At 43.3% G+C, this 15,015-nt stretch overlaps 1 protein-coding gene across 2 annotated transcripts in view; it reads left to right on the forward strand.

The window, feature by feature from the left end:
- Positions 1 to 15,015, forward strand: part of MED27 (mediator complex subunit 27) — a 202,864-nt gene that overhangs the window by 62,934 nt on the left and 124,915 nt on the right. For both annotated transcript variants that reach the window (XM_035015557.1, XM_035015558.1), the window contains exon 3: positions 885 to 1,015. In XM_035015557.1, coding sequence (XP_034871448.1) covers positions 885 to 1,015 — 131 coding nt within the window. The remainder of the gene's footprint in view (positions 1 to 884; positions 1,016 to 15,015) is intronic.

Below are 15,015 nucleotides of genomic sequence, written 5' to 3' on the forward strand. Positions count from 1 at the left end.
AAGACAGTGGCCCTGTGGTTCCGAATGTTGAGGCTGACCACACGGTGTGTTTCATATATGTTTATGATAGGCCATGTTGTGCTCCCAGTTAATGCAGTAGGCTACCCAGTTATGTGGTTTTTATTATAAGCAAGAGTTCCCAGAACTAATTTGTCTTTAAGGAATTCCTGTGGATCATCTTATAAAGAATGACATAGGCTTTAAAAAACCATTGATATAAAGCATATATGAAATAGTAGTGAAAAATAAAGAAGAAAGAAAAAATTACTTAAGTTCTGCTACTTAGGAATAGACCGTTAACGGTTTTTTTTTTTAAGATTTTATTCTATTTATTTGAGAGAGAGACGCACACACAGGCTGTGCAGGTGAGGGGAGCGGTGGCGGGGGGGAGAATCCCAAGCAGGCTCCCCGCTGAATGTGGAGTCAATGAGGGGCTCTATCTCACAACCCTGAGATCACGACCTGAGCCAGAACCAAGAATCGGATACTTAACCCACTTAGCCACCCAGGTGCCCCTATTACTGTTAATATTTGAGAGACCATCTTTTTAAGTGTCTCTCCGTTTACAATGTAACCTGTTTTTGTTTTTTATTCAACAAAATGATGTCGTAAATTGCTTTCCATATCTTAACCAAGTTCCCAGTTATTGTTGGGCATTCAGGTGGTCGCTGGTTCTCCATCATTAGGTAATGCTGTGATGAACAACCTTGTCTATGCTTCTTTCCGTTTGTCTCAGTAGCTCCTTACAAATACATTCCTTGAAGCAAAATGTTAGCCGCTGCATTTGCCGTGATTTAGAATGTTCTAAGGGGGTAAGATACATCAAGTATTGGCCTCCGTTTATCAAACGGTATTTTTCTTCCCCTTTTGTTTTGTTTGTGCAGTTGCAGTACCATGCAGGTCTGGCGTCTGGCCTTTTGAATCAACAGTCCTTGAAACGCTCTGCTAACCAGATGGGAGTATCTGCTAAACGGAGACCAAAGGCTCAGCCCACGACTCTTGTCTTACCACCTCAGTAAGTAATGGGTTTGAAACAGTTCTTTTGTCCTGGGTGAACTCTCCTTGGTGCTTGTTTTTGGTGAATGGAAAGTTATTTTTTGTGAAATTGTTCTTCCTTTTGCCAAGGTACCTGCTAAGATTAGAAACCCAGCACACAGGTAACATCTTTTTGCATAGATCTTAAGTGAAGCAGTGATGATGAGCTTTGTAATTGACATACTTTGTGTAACTTTTCCACCTAGGATTTAAAGCTACCTCCTAGCCTTTTCTTTATTTCCTTGTCATAGTCGCAAAGTTGGCAGAGCCTAAGTACGGTTGTCCTTATTTCACCGATGAGACAGCTGAGGAGCACATTTTGATAAGCTGCAGGCCGCCTAGAGAATCTGGGGGAGCTGGGATTCAAGTCGTGCTAGGCTCACTTGTTCTCTTTTAAACTCGTAAAATGTGAGCCCTTCTTTTTCCTAGTAGGAGAGAGAAGAGATACTGTGAGGTTCAGAAATGTACAGCATGGTGATTGTTTTCACATGTGCACACCTCCACGTAGCTCCACCCAGATCAGGCCACGTGGCCACCGCTTCCAGAAGCCCTAGAGGGCTCCTCCCCATGTTCCCAGTCTGTACACTTGCTGCCTCCCTACCCAGGTTTAGCACTGTTCCACCTTCTTTGAACGATTGATTTTTACCTGTTCTTGAACTTCATATCATTGGAATCACACAATATGTAATCTTTTATTATCAGCTCTTTTTCACCCAGCATAATGTCTATTATATTTGTCCAGGTTGTTTGTTCTTTTTTGTTGCTATGTAATATTCTTTCGATTATGCCACAAGGGATTCATCCATTTACCTGTTGGGTTATTTTGTGCTAGAAGCCCTGGTAGATGAAGGCCAGGGCTCACTCTGTGTGGAATCAGAGATGTGAACACACCAGTCTTTGCTGATAGCTTCCCTGTGAGCATGCACACTCCCCTGAGCAAGGCCATACTCCCAAACGGCTTGGCTGGGACTTTAGACATGTTCCCTAGCCTGTCCTGCCCTCCTATTGTACCCTCTTTTGGTTACATGCTCAGTTACAAACTACAGCTGACACCTTGAACAATGCAGGGGTCATGGGCACAGTCGAAGATCTGTGTATCTGTGTATTACTTTTGGTTCCCCCCAAACTTAACTACTGATAGCCTAATAGTGACTAGAAGCCTACAGATAACATAAACAGTCGATTAACAGGTATTTTGTATGTTAAGTGTATTATATACTCTATTCTTAGAATAAAATAAGCTAGAAAAAAGAAAATGTTATTAGGAAAATTAAAAGGAAGAGAAAATACATTTATAGTACTGTATTGACAAAAATATCATATATAAAGTGGACCCGTGCATTTCCAGCCTGTTCAGGGATCAGCTGTACATTTTAAAATTTCCAGTCCAGAGGAATGTTTCCAGGTGAGACTCAGTTGTTTGCCTTTATGCAAGATTTCACTTATTTTCTGTTTGATTAGCAAATATTGTACCTGCTATCTGCAGGCACTGTCCTAGGCTGTGGAGGATACAATTGTGAGCAACACAGATGTGGTCCCACCTTCCTGAAGCTTTTTTTTGCTGGGGAAAGAAGACCAAAAAAAAAAAAAACCCAAAAAGCCCTAAACAAATTAACAAATTAATAATTTCCGGTTGTGATTGGTGCTTAGAAAGGAACACATAGGGTAGTGAGGGATGGGATTGGGGAAACTGCTTAGACCGTGTGGTCAGAGGCCTCTCCAAGGAGAAGACGTTAGGTGGAGAGAGGCCAGCAGAGAGCTGGGAGGTCACGGAGGATGCCTCAAGATCTTTTCCCTCATCACTGGACACTCGCACCACCATTTCTGTGATTTTTCAGGCTTTCTTCACAATTAACATTTGCTTCCAGGAGAAGAGGAGCATAACCAACCAGCCTCCAACAAGTTATTTTTTGCCTGCCGCATGCACAGGTGCACGGTTTTCAGACACTTGGAGTGATGCAAAGCGGAGAATTTTCACTGTTTGGTAGAAGGCTTCTGAAGGAACATTATCTGTTGTTTCTCATATGTTGATTTGGTGATTCTGCAAATCTCCAACTTTCAGCTCTCCAAAGTCTAATGGGCCTTGTAACTTGTCATTTTCCCTGCATGGATTGTCTACCGAGGCAAGATGTTTGGTGAGAAGTGAAAGACTTTCTAATGGTCCCATTAGACTGGAGCCAAAAAGTGTTTGTTGCTAACTCTCTCTTGACAAAAGACAGCTCTTAGTCCATCTGTTCACCATTTGTTCATTTGCATTGGCTTGAAACCTGTTTACAGGTGACATGCTATTATGAGGACACTTAGAAACTATTTTAAGCACCAAGGCAATCAACAGACTCTGTTCTCATGCCAAAAAAAAAAAAAAAAGGTGTTCACAACTGTCATTATAAATTTATAATAAATCACTCAAAATACTTAGTTTCAAAGAGAAAAGTGGTTACTGTGTCCTAAGAATACAACGTCGGAATGATTTCCTATACTTAGTAGCCTGTCTCCTGTGAAAATTGACTGCTGCCTTTTCACATCATTGAGCTTTTGGGGCTCATGCTATTGTGGATCCCTTCAAAGACCTGTCCAGTAGGCAGGATCTATAGCTAAAGGACCTTCAGTGCACTTTTATTGAGCACCTACTATGTGCTTCTTATTGTGGTAGAGTCAGGAATAGAAATACCAGCAAGACAAAGCTGCTGGACTAATTGAATCCAAAAATTTTTAAATTAAAACATAGGCCACTAGTAATATATACATATTGTAGACCTTGAACAAACCAAAGATGACACGAAAGGAAAACATAATAATACTGTCACACAGAGAAAGTTATTGCTAAGGTTTTGATGGATATTGTCCTCAACTTTTTCTATGCATATATAATGTTTAAAAACAAGAAACAACCTCCAAAAGGGATTATATTGTAATGTTCTGTATGACATCTCAACATTTATTGAATGTAGTTGTTAGACTTGAAGGTCATGTAATTTTATCTATGGAGCATTTAAATTTGCATATTAATCAGCCATGTTGTGGCTGTATTCTGTAGAACAGTGCTAATTACAAAATTTGTATTACAAGCGTGACATGACCATAAAAACTTTGTCATTAAGGAAATCCCTTATAAAACAACACCCAAACCCTCCAGGACTGGTGCATTAGTCATCTATTGCTGCATAACAGATCGCCCCAAAACATGGTGATTTGACAACAGTAAACATGATCTCTCACATTTTTTGTGGCTCAGGAATCTGAGAGTGGCTTGGCTGCATGGTTCTGGCTCAGTCTCTCAGAAGATTGCAATCAGATATCAGCCAGAAATGCAATCATCTGAAGGTTGGACTGAGGTTTGGAGGTCTTGTCCAGGGTAACTCGCTCACATGGCAGGCAAGTTGGTGCTGGCTGTTGACAAGAGACCTCAGTCCCTCTCCACAGGAGGCTTGAGTACCCTCATGACTTGCGGGTGACTTCTCCCAGAGCAAGCCATCTCAGAGAATGAGAGCCAGGCAGAGTCGATCCTTTTTATGACCTAGCCTCCAAAGGCACAGCATCCATTCCACCCCATTCTGTTAGTTAGAAATGAGTCACTAAGTCTGACTGATGTTTAAGGGGAAGGGATGAGGCTCTCCCTTTTGAAAGGAGGATTATCAAAAAATTTGTGGATGTTTTTTAAAACCACCGCAGTTGCCAATGAGGAGAGTCATTGCACAGAGGGAAGAAGGGTTGAGCCTGTAAGCCCCATTCACTTATTTATTCGGCAAATTATTTACTCAGGGCCTACAGGTGTTTGGTCCTATGCTCTGTGCTGGGGATTTGGAGATGCATAAGATAGAATTTGGCTTTCACGAAGCTCTGAGCAGAAACAGAGGAACAAACAAGTAGCAGGGAATCCTAGTAATGTGTGCCAAGTCCTAATGACATGATCCCAGAATGCTCAAGAAGGCCACAGGCAGGGCGCTGAGAGAGATCCACGCTTAGGGAGGCCTAGCCAAACTTCACTGAATTTCTCCACTGCCAGGTGAAAGACGGAAGCCTGACTTTATTAAGAGAGCTTCATGCTTTCTCACATTGGCTTACAGGATTCTAAGGAAAGGGTTTATTTCTCCGTGGAGGAAACCAGTGGAGGACCAGTGCTGGGCCCCATACTCACCCTCCTCTGGACCTCTGTTGATGCAGTGACAGACGGGTTTCTGCATTGGCTCATGTCAGCATCTGGATGGCAGTAAGTCTGCCACAGCAAAACCCCTGGCTCTGCCTAAGTGTGCTGAGACCACAGGCATGGCGAGAATGCAGGAGATTTGTGCAGGTGTTTGTTTTTAAAATGCAGTTGGCTTGAACAGCAGTAGTCTTTGAATTGACTCTGATTCTCCCCTGAATTCCCATAGGATTAGTGATTCATGGGATTAATGATTCATATCTTTCTCCTCCCCCAAAGAAGCTTGTAAGAAGACAAAGATGCTGTTCGTAATGAAAGATCTTTTATCACGTGTTAGCATTCAGAGCGCACTGACGAAGCCACCTCACTTCTGTGATTCCCGAATGGCTGTGTTGAGTCTGTTGCGAAAAGGGCCCGGTCGTTTTCAGAAAGGAGCTGTGTCCCCTGTTCCTGGGTAAACATTATCAGGTCTTGCCCCTTGTAGGAATGAGATCAGCTAAGAGTGGCTGTCTTACTTGATTGATCTGCAAGTTGCCTATTGAGATATCTGTGTATTTAATACATGTCAGATGTGCCCATGTTTACTTGTGCTTTCTTAGATAACAATCTTACATTCACGACACATTGTTCAGCCTGCTTTTCTGTTAACATCGATACGGGTTTTGATCCATATCGTCAAGCCGAATGGCCTGGGACACCTGGCGGTGGCCTGATGAAGTGCTGACTCTCGGTGGCAGCGAGGTTCTTACTTCGCACACATAGATCTCATTTAGATTCGAGGGGAAAAATTGTTCTACAGAAAGGTTATTTTTAAAAGTATTACCCCATCCAGCCCCTGGAAGTTGTGGGGACAGGCAGTTTCTTCTGTGTCGAGTTATCCTTCGTGAAAAGGTCCTGCCGGCTCAATTAAGGGCACTTTTCCTTTCATAGGCTACCTGTCCTCTGGACACTCGGGAGGCACTGTCCATGCTCCCAGCCAGGGACAGCCCTTCCTCTCCCCTAGTAGGTCCACGCTCGCTCTTAGCTACTCCAGGCCATTCGTCTGCTGGTCTTCTCTCTCTCCCACACCATCAGGATTCCCCTTTCTCCTGGCTCATTCCTGGTAGTACGCAAACACGCTTACCCACACCCTCCTCCCGTGGGAACACCCGGCTCATAATCCCACTTCTTCCAGCTCCCAGCTCCTCTCTCTCGACAGCAGGACTCCTGGAAAGAGTTGACTTCTCTCCAGTTTCTCGATCAGGCCACCACTGTTCTAATTTCTATCCCTATACCCTAGTCTTGCCTCTTTTAGAACTCCACATAAATGGAGTCCTGCGGAACATATTTTCTTTCCGGTTTCTTTTGCTCCACATGATATTTTGGAGATTCATTTATGTTGTATATGTCAGTGGCTCGTTCCATTTTATCACTGAGTGGTATTCCTTGATGTTCTTTGGAGTCTTCCAGTACCATTTCCTCAACATTTTGCATCTGTTTCAGTATTATCTACCACCTTTCAGAGTGCAGGGAGTCTTCATGCTCCTGTTCTTGAATGACCTACCTCAGGTTTGAGTAACAAAAACACCACCACCAAAACAGCATGCAGGACAAGCGTTGCTGGAAAGAAATGCCACCAGTTCGGGAGGTAGCAGGGATAATGACACGGCGTGTGCACCTCGGGGTTCCAGTGTTTGAACAACAGATTGCCTTCGGTAGGACCTCTAATTTGGCTATGGGAGTTTAACTGACAGAGGCTCATTTTCTGCCAGCGCCTTGCACACTAATTCCCAGGAAGATCATCGACTTGAAATTACACATGGTGCTTATACACATGATTGGATTCTTTCCAAGATGTGTGGTAAATGCCGCTTCTGTTCTTGAAAGGCAGAGGCTGTTGTCTTTTGCTTAATGTGAAACCAACAGGAATCACGGAGAGCAAAGCAGTGGCATAAATCTGTCCTTGGCAATAGTGATGAATGAGGGTGGGAGCTTCTTGGGGTCATTGATGTTGAAACCGAGCAAGGCGAATGTTTGCCAGGACAAAGTGCAGTAAGCCCAGAGCCTCTTCCTGTAGCTTCCTGGCCATTACATCATTATCTTTTCTGTTGCTGATTTTCAAGACATTTTTTTTTTTTACGTGTTTTTTTCTTTCGACCACACAGATATCAACCTCCAGGGTTCTATAGTTGCTATCCCATTACAGAAACCTTGGTACAGATGTTTGAGTAGTGACTGCAGATGCACTTCCTTGCAGGGACCTAATTTTCTTCCTGATTACTTGAGCTTGTTTTGCCTTATGAGGATCTTGATATTTGGTTGAGGGCAGAATTTGGCTCTATGCTGATAAGTTTATATTAAATTCTTCAACGTAGATGATGATGGGAGCCCTGAACAAGAATATTCGACATCTCTTTTTGCTGGAGTTTAGCTTGCCTCTGAGCGGACCAACAGTGACTAAACCATGAACGAGGAGCACCCTGGTTCATTGCCACGAGCTTTAGAAACACAGAGCGTTGTATCCTGAATCCCTTTCTGCGGGGATGCTCATTCCACGGGCTGACTCTTCCCGAGCTTGGGCTGCTGAGCAGAGCAGGCTGCCTGTATGGCATGTCCCCAAGAGGAGGTAGAGGATTTTGCAGCTGTGAGTTTTGGAAAAGTCATCAAAACTTGAGTAGGAACTCACTAAATCCTTCTTTCCCCTACTGGCAAGTACTAAGTAACAATATTCATTAAATACCACTGAGAGGCTGTGTAATAAAGAAATAATCCCAGGCCTTGGTGGCTGTAACTCTCCAGAAGAGTTGAAATTGAGAATATAATTAAAGATTAAAACATTGTTTGCATTCTAGAACATGGAGAAATCTTTGTCTCCATTGCGGGACCATATTAATAAGGAAGAGATCAGTTTCCAATAACAAGCACGGCAGAAACTCATTTTATTCACATCAGTCGTGTTTAAGCTGTCTGACTCAGTGCCACTCTTGCCTTTTCCCTACAAGACTGGCGCTGCCTCTAAGAACAGTGAGAGGTACCGGCCCCATCTCAGAAAAACGTATCGACATCTCTTCAGGGTCCTGAGTTTGCATAGGAATGTGCACACAGCAAGGGTTACCTTACCTGCACGCGGGTCTTCAATCCTGTAATTCGTTGTCTCCCTCTGTTTCGTCAACAAAATTTTCAGCTAGTTTTCCCTATGAAGGTTAAAAGGTTGGGAGAAAGCTAGTGTGCCTGGCTCTTGTAAGGTTTTATGATTGTGACTAGGAAAGTGGGGAGAATCCTGTCAGGCCAGCATGCCAGCGGCAGAAAGAAACCCTCCGTAGTCAGAGCTCCGTGCAGCGGGGCCGGGAAGAGTCCGGGCCTTGCCCGATTGCATTGTAAAACTTTAACTGCCCAAGCATCATTTCATCTGCTCCCTCTGCTTTTTTGTTGCTGCTCACTTTGTTTTCTATTTGCCTGGAAATAGAATCCAAAGGCATTTTCAGGCCAACGGTGCAGAATAGTCTTCCTGCGTGTCCAGTCCACACTATTGCCTCGCTCTCCTCCTTCTTCAGAGTCCCTCGTTGGGGGGTTCGGAGGAGACACACTCCGTGATGGTTCTTGCAGTGTCCTTTCTCGTGTGTTTTATGTGCTCGTGTTATTGGCAGGCAGAGAAGGGAAGCGTGTCTCTCAGTCTGTCACTGACTGGGGAAAGAAAAATGTGGTCCAGTGACTGGGCAGGAAGAAACCTTCAACTTGTAACCGCTGTGACGCTTGACTTTGTGGCTCTTCCGTGGCATTTGCCACTCACTGTCTGCCTTGTGTTTTGGTTAGACTGGAAACTCCTTGGGAACTAGGGCTCCTTGCCTCTCCTTTCCTGCCTGGGCTTGTCTCAGGTGCTGAGGGCTGAACGAGCATGTCCTCTGGGCTAGTTCCCCTCTATGCTACCCTCCAGCCCCTGCCCACTGGCCAGTAAGGCTGAGAACATCTTTCTACCAGATGTTTACTGCTCATGGCTCTTAGTAAATTGAAAGTATAAGCATTGGGTATTTAGATGGCTGGGAACCAGGTGCCATTTGGACCGACAGAAATATCTCCGGGGGAGGATTTGGAGGTGCTGGTCTGGCCCTGCTGAGTGAGGATGGATAGGATTGGATCTGGAGGCTTGGGTAGCAAGCAGGACCTGCAAGCCAGGCTGAGGCCTTGTAGTGCGCTCCCACAGGGAACAGCAGGCCCTGGGGGCTCATGAGCAGGGGCCGATGTGTGGAAAGGGGTATATTAGGAAGATTAATCAAGTAGCAGAATGCAGATAAATTTGTAGCTGTTTAAAAGATAATTGGTTCATGTTACTTATCTAAAACCCTCTCTTTGGGCAGGAGAAAAATCTCTGGGAGAAATAAACGAGGAATCCCTCATAAATATTAATGTAAAAATCTGTCTATGGAGAATAAATATAGGGACATTTTGTTTTAAATGCTCTATGTCGTTGTGCTTCATTAGCATATATGTTGTAAAAGATCCTTTTCTCCCCTCGAGAGAACCATATTTAGTTTTACTAATAGCCGCACGCTGAAATCTGTAGCTTGTCAGGATTGTCATACTTTCGATGGACAGAACTACTCTGCTCTCCTGCTTCAGCCAGAGGGTTTCCGTACTCAGAAGTGCTGGCCCCTGGCAGGAAGCCAGTAGGAAGTCCTGGATCCTGTCTTATTAGCTAGACCCTCCGTCTGGACCTTTGCTTCCTGCTGTCTGGTCCCCTACTGTGTGTGTGTGTGCACATATGTGCGGGCGTGTGCATGTGTGTGTGTTTATACTTGTCACTCTGTAAGCATTGACCAAGCACTTTCTACAGGCTAGGTGTTTGCTTGATCAGGCTGGAACTCTAAAAGTGCAGAAGTCATGCTGTCTATAAACAGAGGAGAAATAAAATGAGTTCTACTTGAAGCATGTTAAGTTGGAGGAGCTCATAGGTCTTGAGTGAAATGATATGATGGACCTGTGTTAAGATATTCCATCCTCCCCTTTCTCAGAAGTGTGTGTGTTGGGGCAGGGATGGGGGTGGGGAGAATGTGATAAAACTTAGCTACTAACTGTTGAAACTGGGGGAAGAGAGCACGATACTGTTGATGAGCTCATTATACTGTTTTATCTACTTTTATGTGTATTTGAACATTTTCACATTTAAAATGTAGGTCTGGAACTTGGATTGTTGTTGAAGAAATAGTTTTGGTAATCAGCTCCTTAGGGGTGGTAGGGGAAGTCTCAAGAGTAGATAGAATCTGCCAGGGGTCGAGGAGGGAGACCAGAGGAGGCCGGCAGGAGGAGTCGGGGAGGAGTCCTGCCACCCCACGCTCCCTGCCCATCTTGGTGGCACTTGAGCCCCTTACTGCCTGGTTCTGGTCCTGGCCTCGTTCTCAGCTCATCTGTCCCATGTTTATCTCAGACCTGGTATGACATAGACGAGAATTTAAGTCTCATGTCTTCCACAGATACTGAATCAAAGAGAAATTGCATAAAATAGGAAACTATAATAAAGAACTTGGCCATTAAGCACCAAGTCAAATGTGGCAGCCTGCAGAATCAGTTTAAAAATTGTATTTCATTGTATCCGCTAATTGCATTTCTCCTTTACAAGGTGATTTTGTCCAGGAAGACAGCTGTCTAGTGTGGTTATGACATCACTCTGGCCATTACTGGCGAAGGAAGAGAAGAAATGGGTGGTTGTGTAGTACAGCTCATCAGATAGAAGCTGGATCTTTTTTTCCCCTCTTTGGATTTTTTTAATCCATTTTTGCATAGCAAAGAGCCGGAGTCTCAGGATTGTTAATATTTCACACTATATCATTCCCATCTAACGCTGTTGGGAACTGAAACTTTTTTTTTTTTTTTAAGTCTTTCTGTTCTTTCTTAATGGAAAGTAATTTTGGTGGTCTCTTGATATGTATCTCTTTTTCTTTCTCTCTCTCTGTCATGTAGGCTATCAGTAACCCATAGATTTTGGCCCAGAAAGTCCCTATTTAGGGTTATAAGTGATCAAGAAGCAGTGAGCCAGTTTCTCTGTCCACTTGTGCCAAAAACTGTTCTATAACCTCTAACAAGTACAGTGACCTCAGTAACATGAGAATAGGCATGAGTAGGAAATGGCTTTGTCTCTTAGCTTGAGGCTTTTAGGGCAGGGTGAATTTTAATGATTTTGATCGGGTGATACTAGTCACTCTGATAGTCCTCATTCAGGAATTTTTAATAAGAAAATGTGAAAAAACCCGTTTCAGCGGAGACTGTACTTCCTGAGACGCTAGGTAGATCATCTCCCCAAGTCTGTGTAGTTGTGTCATTGTCTTTCTCTTCAGAAGCAGTTTCTCAGCCTAGATTAAGCTCTGAGCTCAGGCCTGCTGGTCCTTGGGATGAGCTGTCAAGGTCAGTTCTCACTCTGGGGACATTCTGCTAGCTGGGTAGTACAGGCATACCTCAGGGGTATTGCAGGTTTGGTTCTCGACCACCGCAATAAGGTGAATATTGTGCTAAAGTGAATCAAATGAAAATTCTGGTTTCCCAGTTCATATAAAAATTATGTTTACACTATACTGTAGTTCTATTAAGTGTACAATAACATTATCTAAGAACAGCGCACATACCTTAACTGAAAAATGCTTTATTGCTAAAGAATGCTAACTATTATCTGAGCTTTCAGCAAGTCGTAATCACTGATCACAGATCACCGTAATGAATATAATGCTAATGAAAAAGCTTGAAATATTGCAAGAGTTACCAAAATGTGATACAGAAACATGAAGTGAGTAAATGCTGTTAGAAAAATGGCACTGATAAACTTGCTTGATGCAGGGTTGCCACCAACCTTCAATTTGGAAAAAGTACAATAGAGAGGCAGTCAAACGAGGTAGGCCTGTAGTGGACTCAGTGGGCTCCCAGGCGGAGGGACCAGCCAGCCACATGTGGGTACCCCACCCTTCCCCGGAGATGAGGGGGCCTTTTAAGCAGTGCTTCCCAGCCCTGGCTGCACATTAGAATCATATGAGGAGCTCTCCGAGGGCCAAAGCCCCATCATCGATACATTTAAACAGCTCCCAGGAAGATTCCTGTTTACATCTGAGATTCAGAAACACTGCTTCAGGAGGGGGTGTAAGGAGCACTCCAGGGTTGGGGGGATCTGGGAAAACCATCATCAGAACATCTCTAGATCAGGGGGAATGACTGTTGTGGGGAGACTTGGCAGAGCTTATTGCTTATGGCTTAATGCCACAGTTGGGAACCTGTTAGAATTTAAAACTCAGAAGAAGGTGGATCCTAACTTGGTTGCTTCCTCCATCAGCTCGCAGATGGGCCCAGTGCTGCCAGTATGTTTCCCTGACCAGTTTTAGCTTGTGACCCTTGGGTCCACAGAAAAGACAGTCTGGTAATGTTTTGCTTTTTTCCTTTTGATAGATATTTTATTTTATATTGTGGTTTGGTTCCTCTAGTTAAATTAGTATCTCTAAGCATGTTGCATTGTCATTAAAAACACTTTTAAATTTTTTATGTAAATCAGAACTATACAATTCAGTTTGTTGCAAATTTGATGTGTAGTTTTTTTGTCTTTACATTTTTAATAGCTTTATTGTACCTGCTTAAAGTGTATAAAATTTGACATATGTATATACCTGTGAAATCATTGCCTTACTTACCATTATAAGATAATGAACATATTCTTCACCCTGAAAGTTTCCTCATGCCCCTCTATGATTCTGCTCACTAGGCACCTCTATCCCCAGGTAACTACTGGGCTGCTTTTTTGTCACTGTAGATTAATTTACATTTTCGAGAAGTTTATATAAGTGGGATAATACAGTGTATACTTTTTTTAATGGGACTTTTTTACTCAGCATAATTATTTTGAGGTTCTTCTCTATTGTTGCATGTATCAGTAGATCATTTCTTTTTACTGCTGTATTGCATTCCATTGAATGGACATGACCACAGTTTGTTTATCCATTCATCTGTTGCTGGATATTTGGGTGGTTTTTAATTTTTTTTTACTACTGCAAATAAAATATATTCAGGTACAAATCTTTGTATGGACATATGATTTCATTTCTCTTGGGTAAACACTTAGGAATACAATATCTAGGCCATGTGGTAAGTGTATGCTTAACACTTTAAGAAATTGCCAAATTGTTTTTCAAAGTGATTGTAGTTCTAGTTACTCCATATCCTCACCAACATTTGGTGTGGTCAGTCTTTTAATGTTAGGCATTCTAAGAAGTATGTAGTGGTATTGCATTATGGTTTTAACATGCATTTCTGTAATGATTAATGATGTTGAACTTCTTTTTACATGCTTATTTACCATCTGTATATCTTCTTTGGCGAAGTGCAGAAAAAATGGTGAAGCCTACTACGTGAGAAGGTACTTTTGAGAAAGGTCCTTTGATAGCTTTGAAAAGGTATTAATATAGATCCTATCATAGATAAGTTATTACATACTAATTGATTGGTGAGTATCTGTAAAATATCTCCTGTGTGCGCATCATTCCACCAATTGCTGTGGGGAATTCAGAGGAAATAGTAGTCAAAGACTGGAGCACCTAGGAGTCCAAACCCTCCCGGTTTTGCTTGAATGTTTCATGGTGTTTCTCCACCTTGTTCATCTTCTTTCTTTTTATTTTTTTATTTTTTATTTTTTATTTATTTATTTGAGAGAGAGAATGAGATAGAGAGAGCATGAGAGGGAGGAGGGAGGGTCAGAGGGAGAAGCAGACTCCCTGCTAAGCAGGGAACCCGATGCGGGACTCGATCCCAGGACTCCAGGATCATGACCTGAGCTGAAGGCAGTCGCTTAACCAACTGAGCCACCCAGGCGCCCTCATCTTCTTTCTTATACCTGTGTCACAGCTGTGAGTCTAGAGTTGACTGGTGCTGGGGACAGGCTTTTAATTTAGTTTGTCCTGATTTTTCTGGTAGGGGGACTTGTCTTCCAACCACTGGAGTCTAGCCTCTTGCTGTTCTTTATATTTAATTGGTATTTATTTGCAGCCTGCTCTACCTTTTATTAACTTTTAAAATTCAACAGATAAAATCTGATATCCATAATGCAAGGTAGTGGATAAGGTCAGGGATGAATACACCTTACTTTTAAGGAACTTAGAGTGTCCTGGAGAGACAAGTGAAGAGGCCATTCGGACCCAAAAGAAGGACATGAAATTGACCCTAGGGAACCAGGAAAGGCTCCCTGGAGGATTGGACTTGGAAAATTTGAAATTTCCATAAATGGACTTAAATACAGTGCTGGTGTTTCATATTAGAATGGCCTACAACAGGCCCAATATCTGGTACCCCGAAAAAAGAGACAACAGGAAGGGGCAGAGGCAAGAAGCCATGAAGACAGGAGTGGGACCTGCTGAGTAAGACCACCCCTGCACCCTCACTCTTCTATCCATGTCTTCTCCTGGAGCCCACCTCCCAGAGAGGTGAAGAGATGCCACCCCCGCCACTCCTAAGGAGACTTGCTGGGACCCAAGCAGCTGCTTATCCCCACAGGGTCCTATCAATGCTATCTTCCACAGGTGCTATGATGTGATTGGAAGACTGGGAAACTGCTGTGAAAGTGAGCCTGAGACGCAGGCCGCTTCTCTGGCTTCCTTTTAAGGCAGGCCCCCGCTCACAGTTGTTCTCCCTTACCCATGAGAAACTTTATCAGGCTTGAGTCTCAGATCAAACTTGTAGAAGACCGCAGTCTCTAATCATGGTGGACACATGAAAATAGGATAGGACAGCCTTTTGGGATTCCCTTGTGTGCCCTGCCCACAGATGAACTCCCTTGTGCATTCCTGAGCTGAAGCTTCTCATGCCCCTCTACCTCTCTTACTCTGCTGTATCTGGGG

This window comes from Mirounga leonina, unplaced genomic scaffold (genome assembly GCF_011800145.1).
Source record: "Mirounga leonina isolate KUSES-001 unplaced genomic scaffold, KU_Mleo_1.0 Mir_170, whole genome shotgun sequence".
Classification (NCBI taxonomy): domain Eukaryota; kingdom Metazoa; phylum Chordata; class Mammalia; order Carnivora; family Phocidae; genus Mirounga; species Mirounga leonina.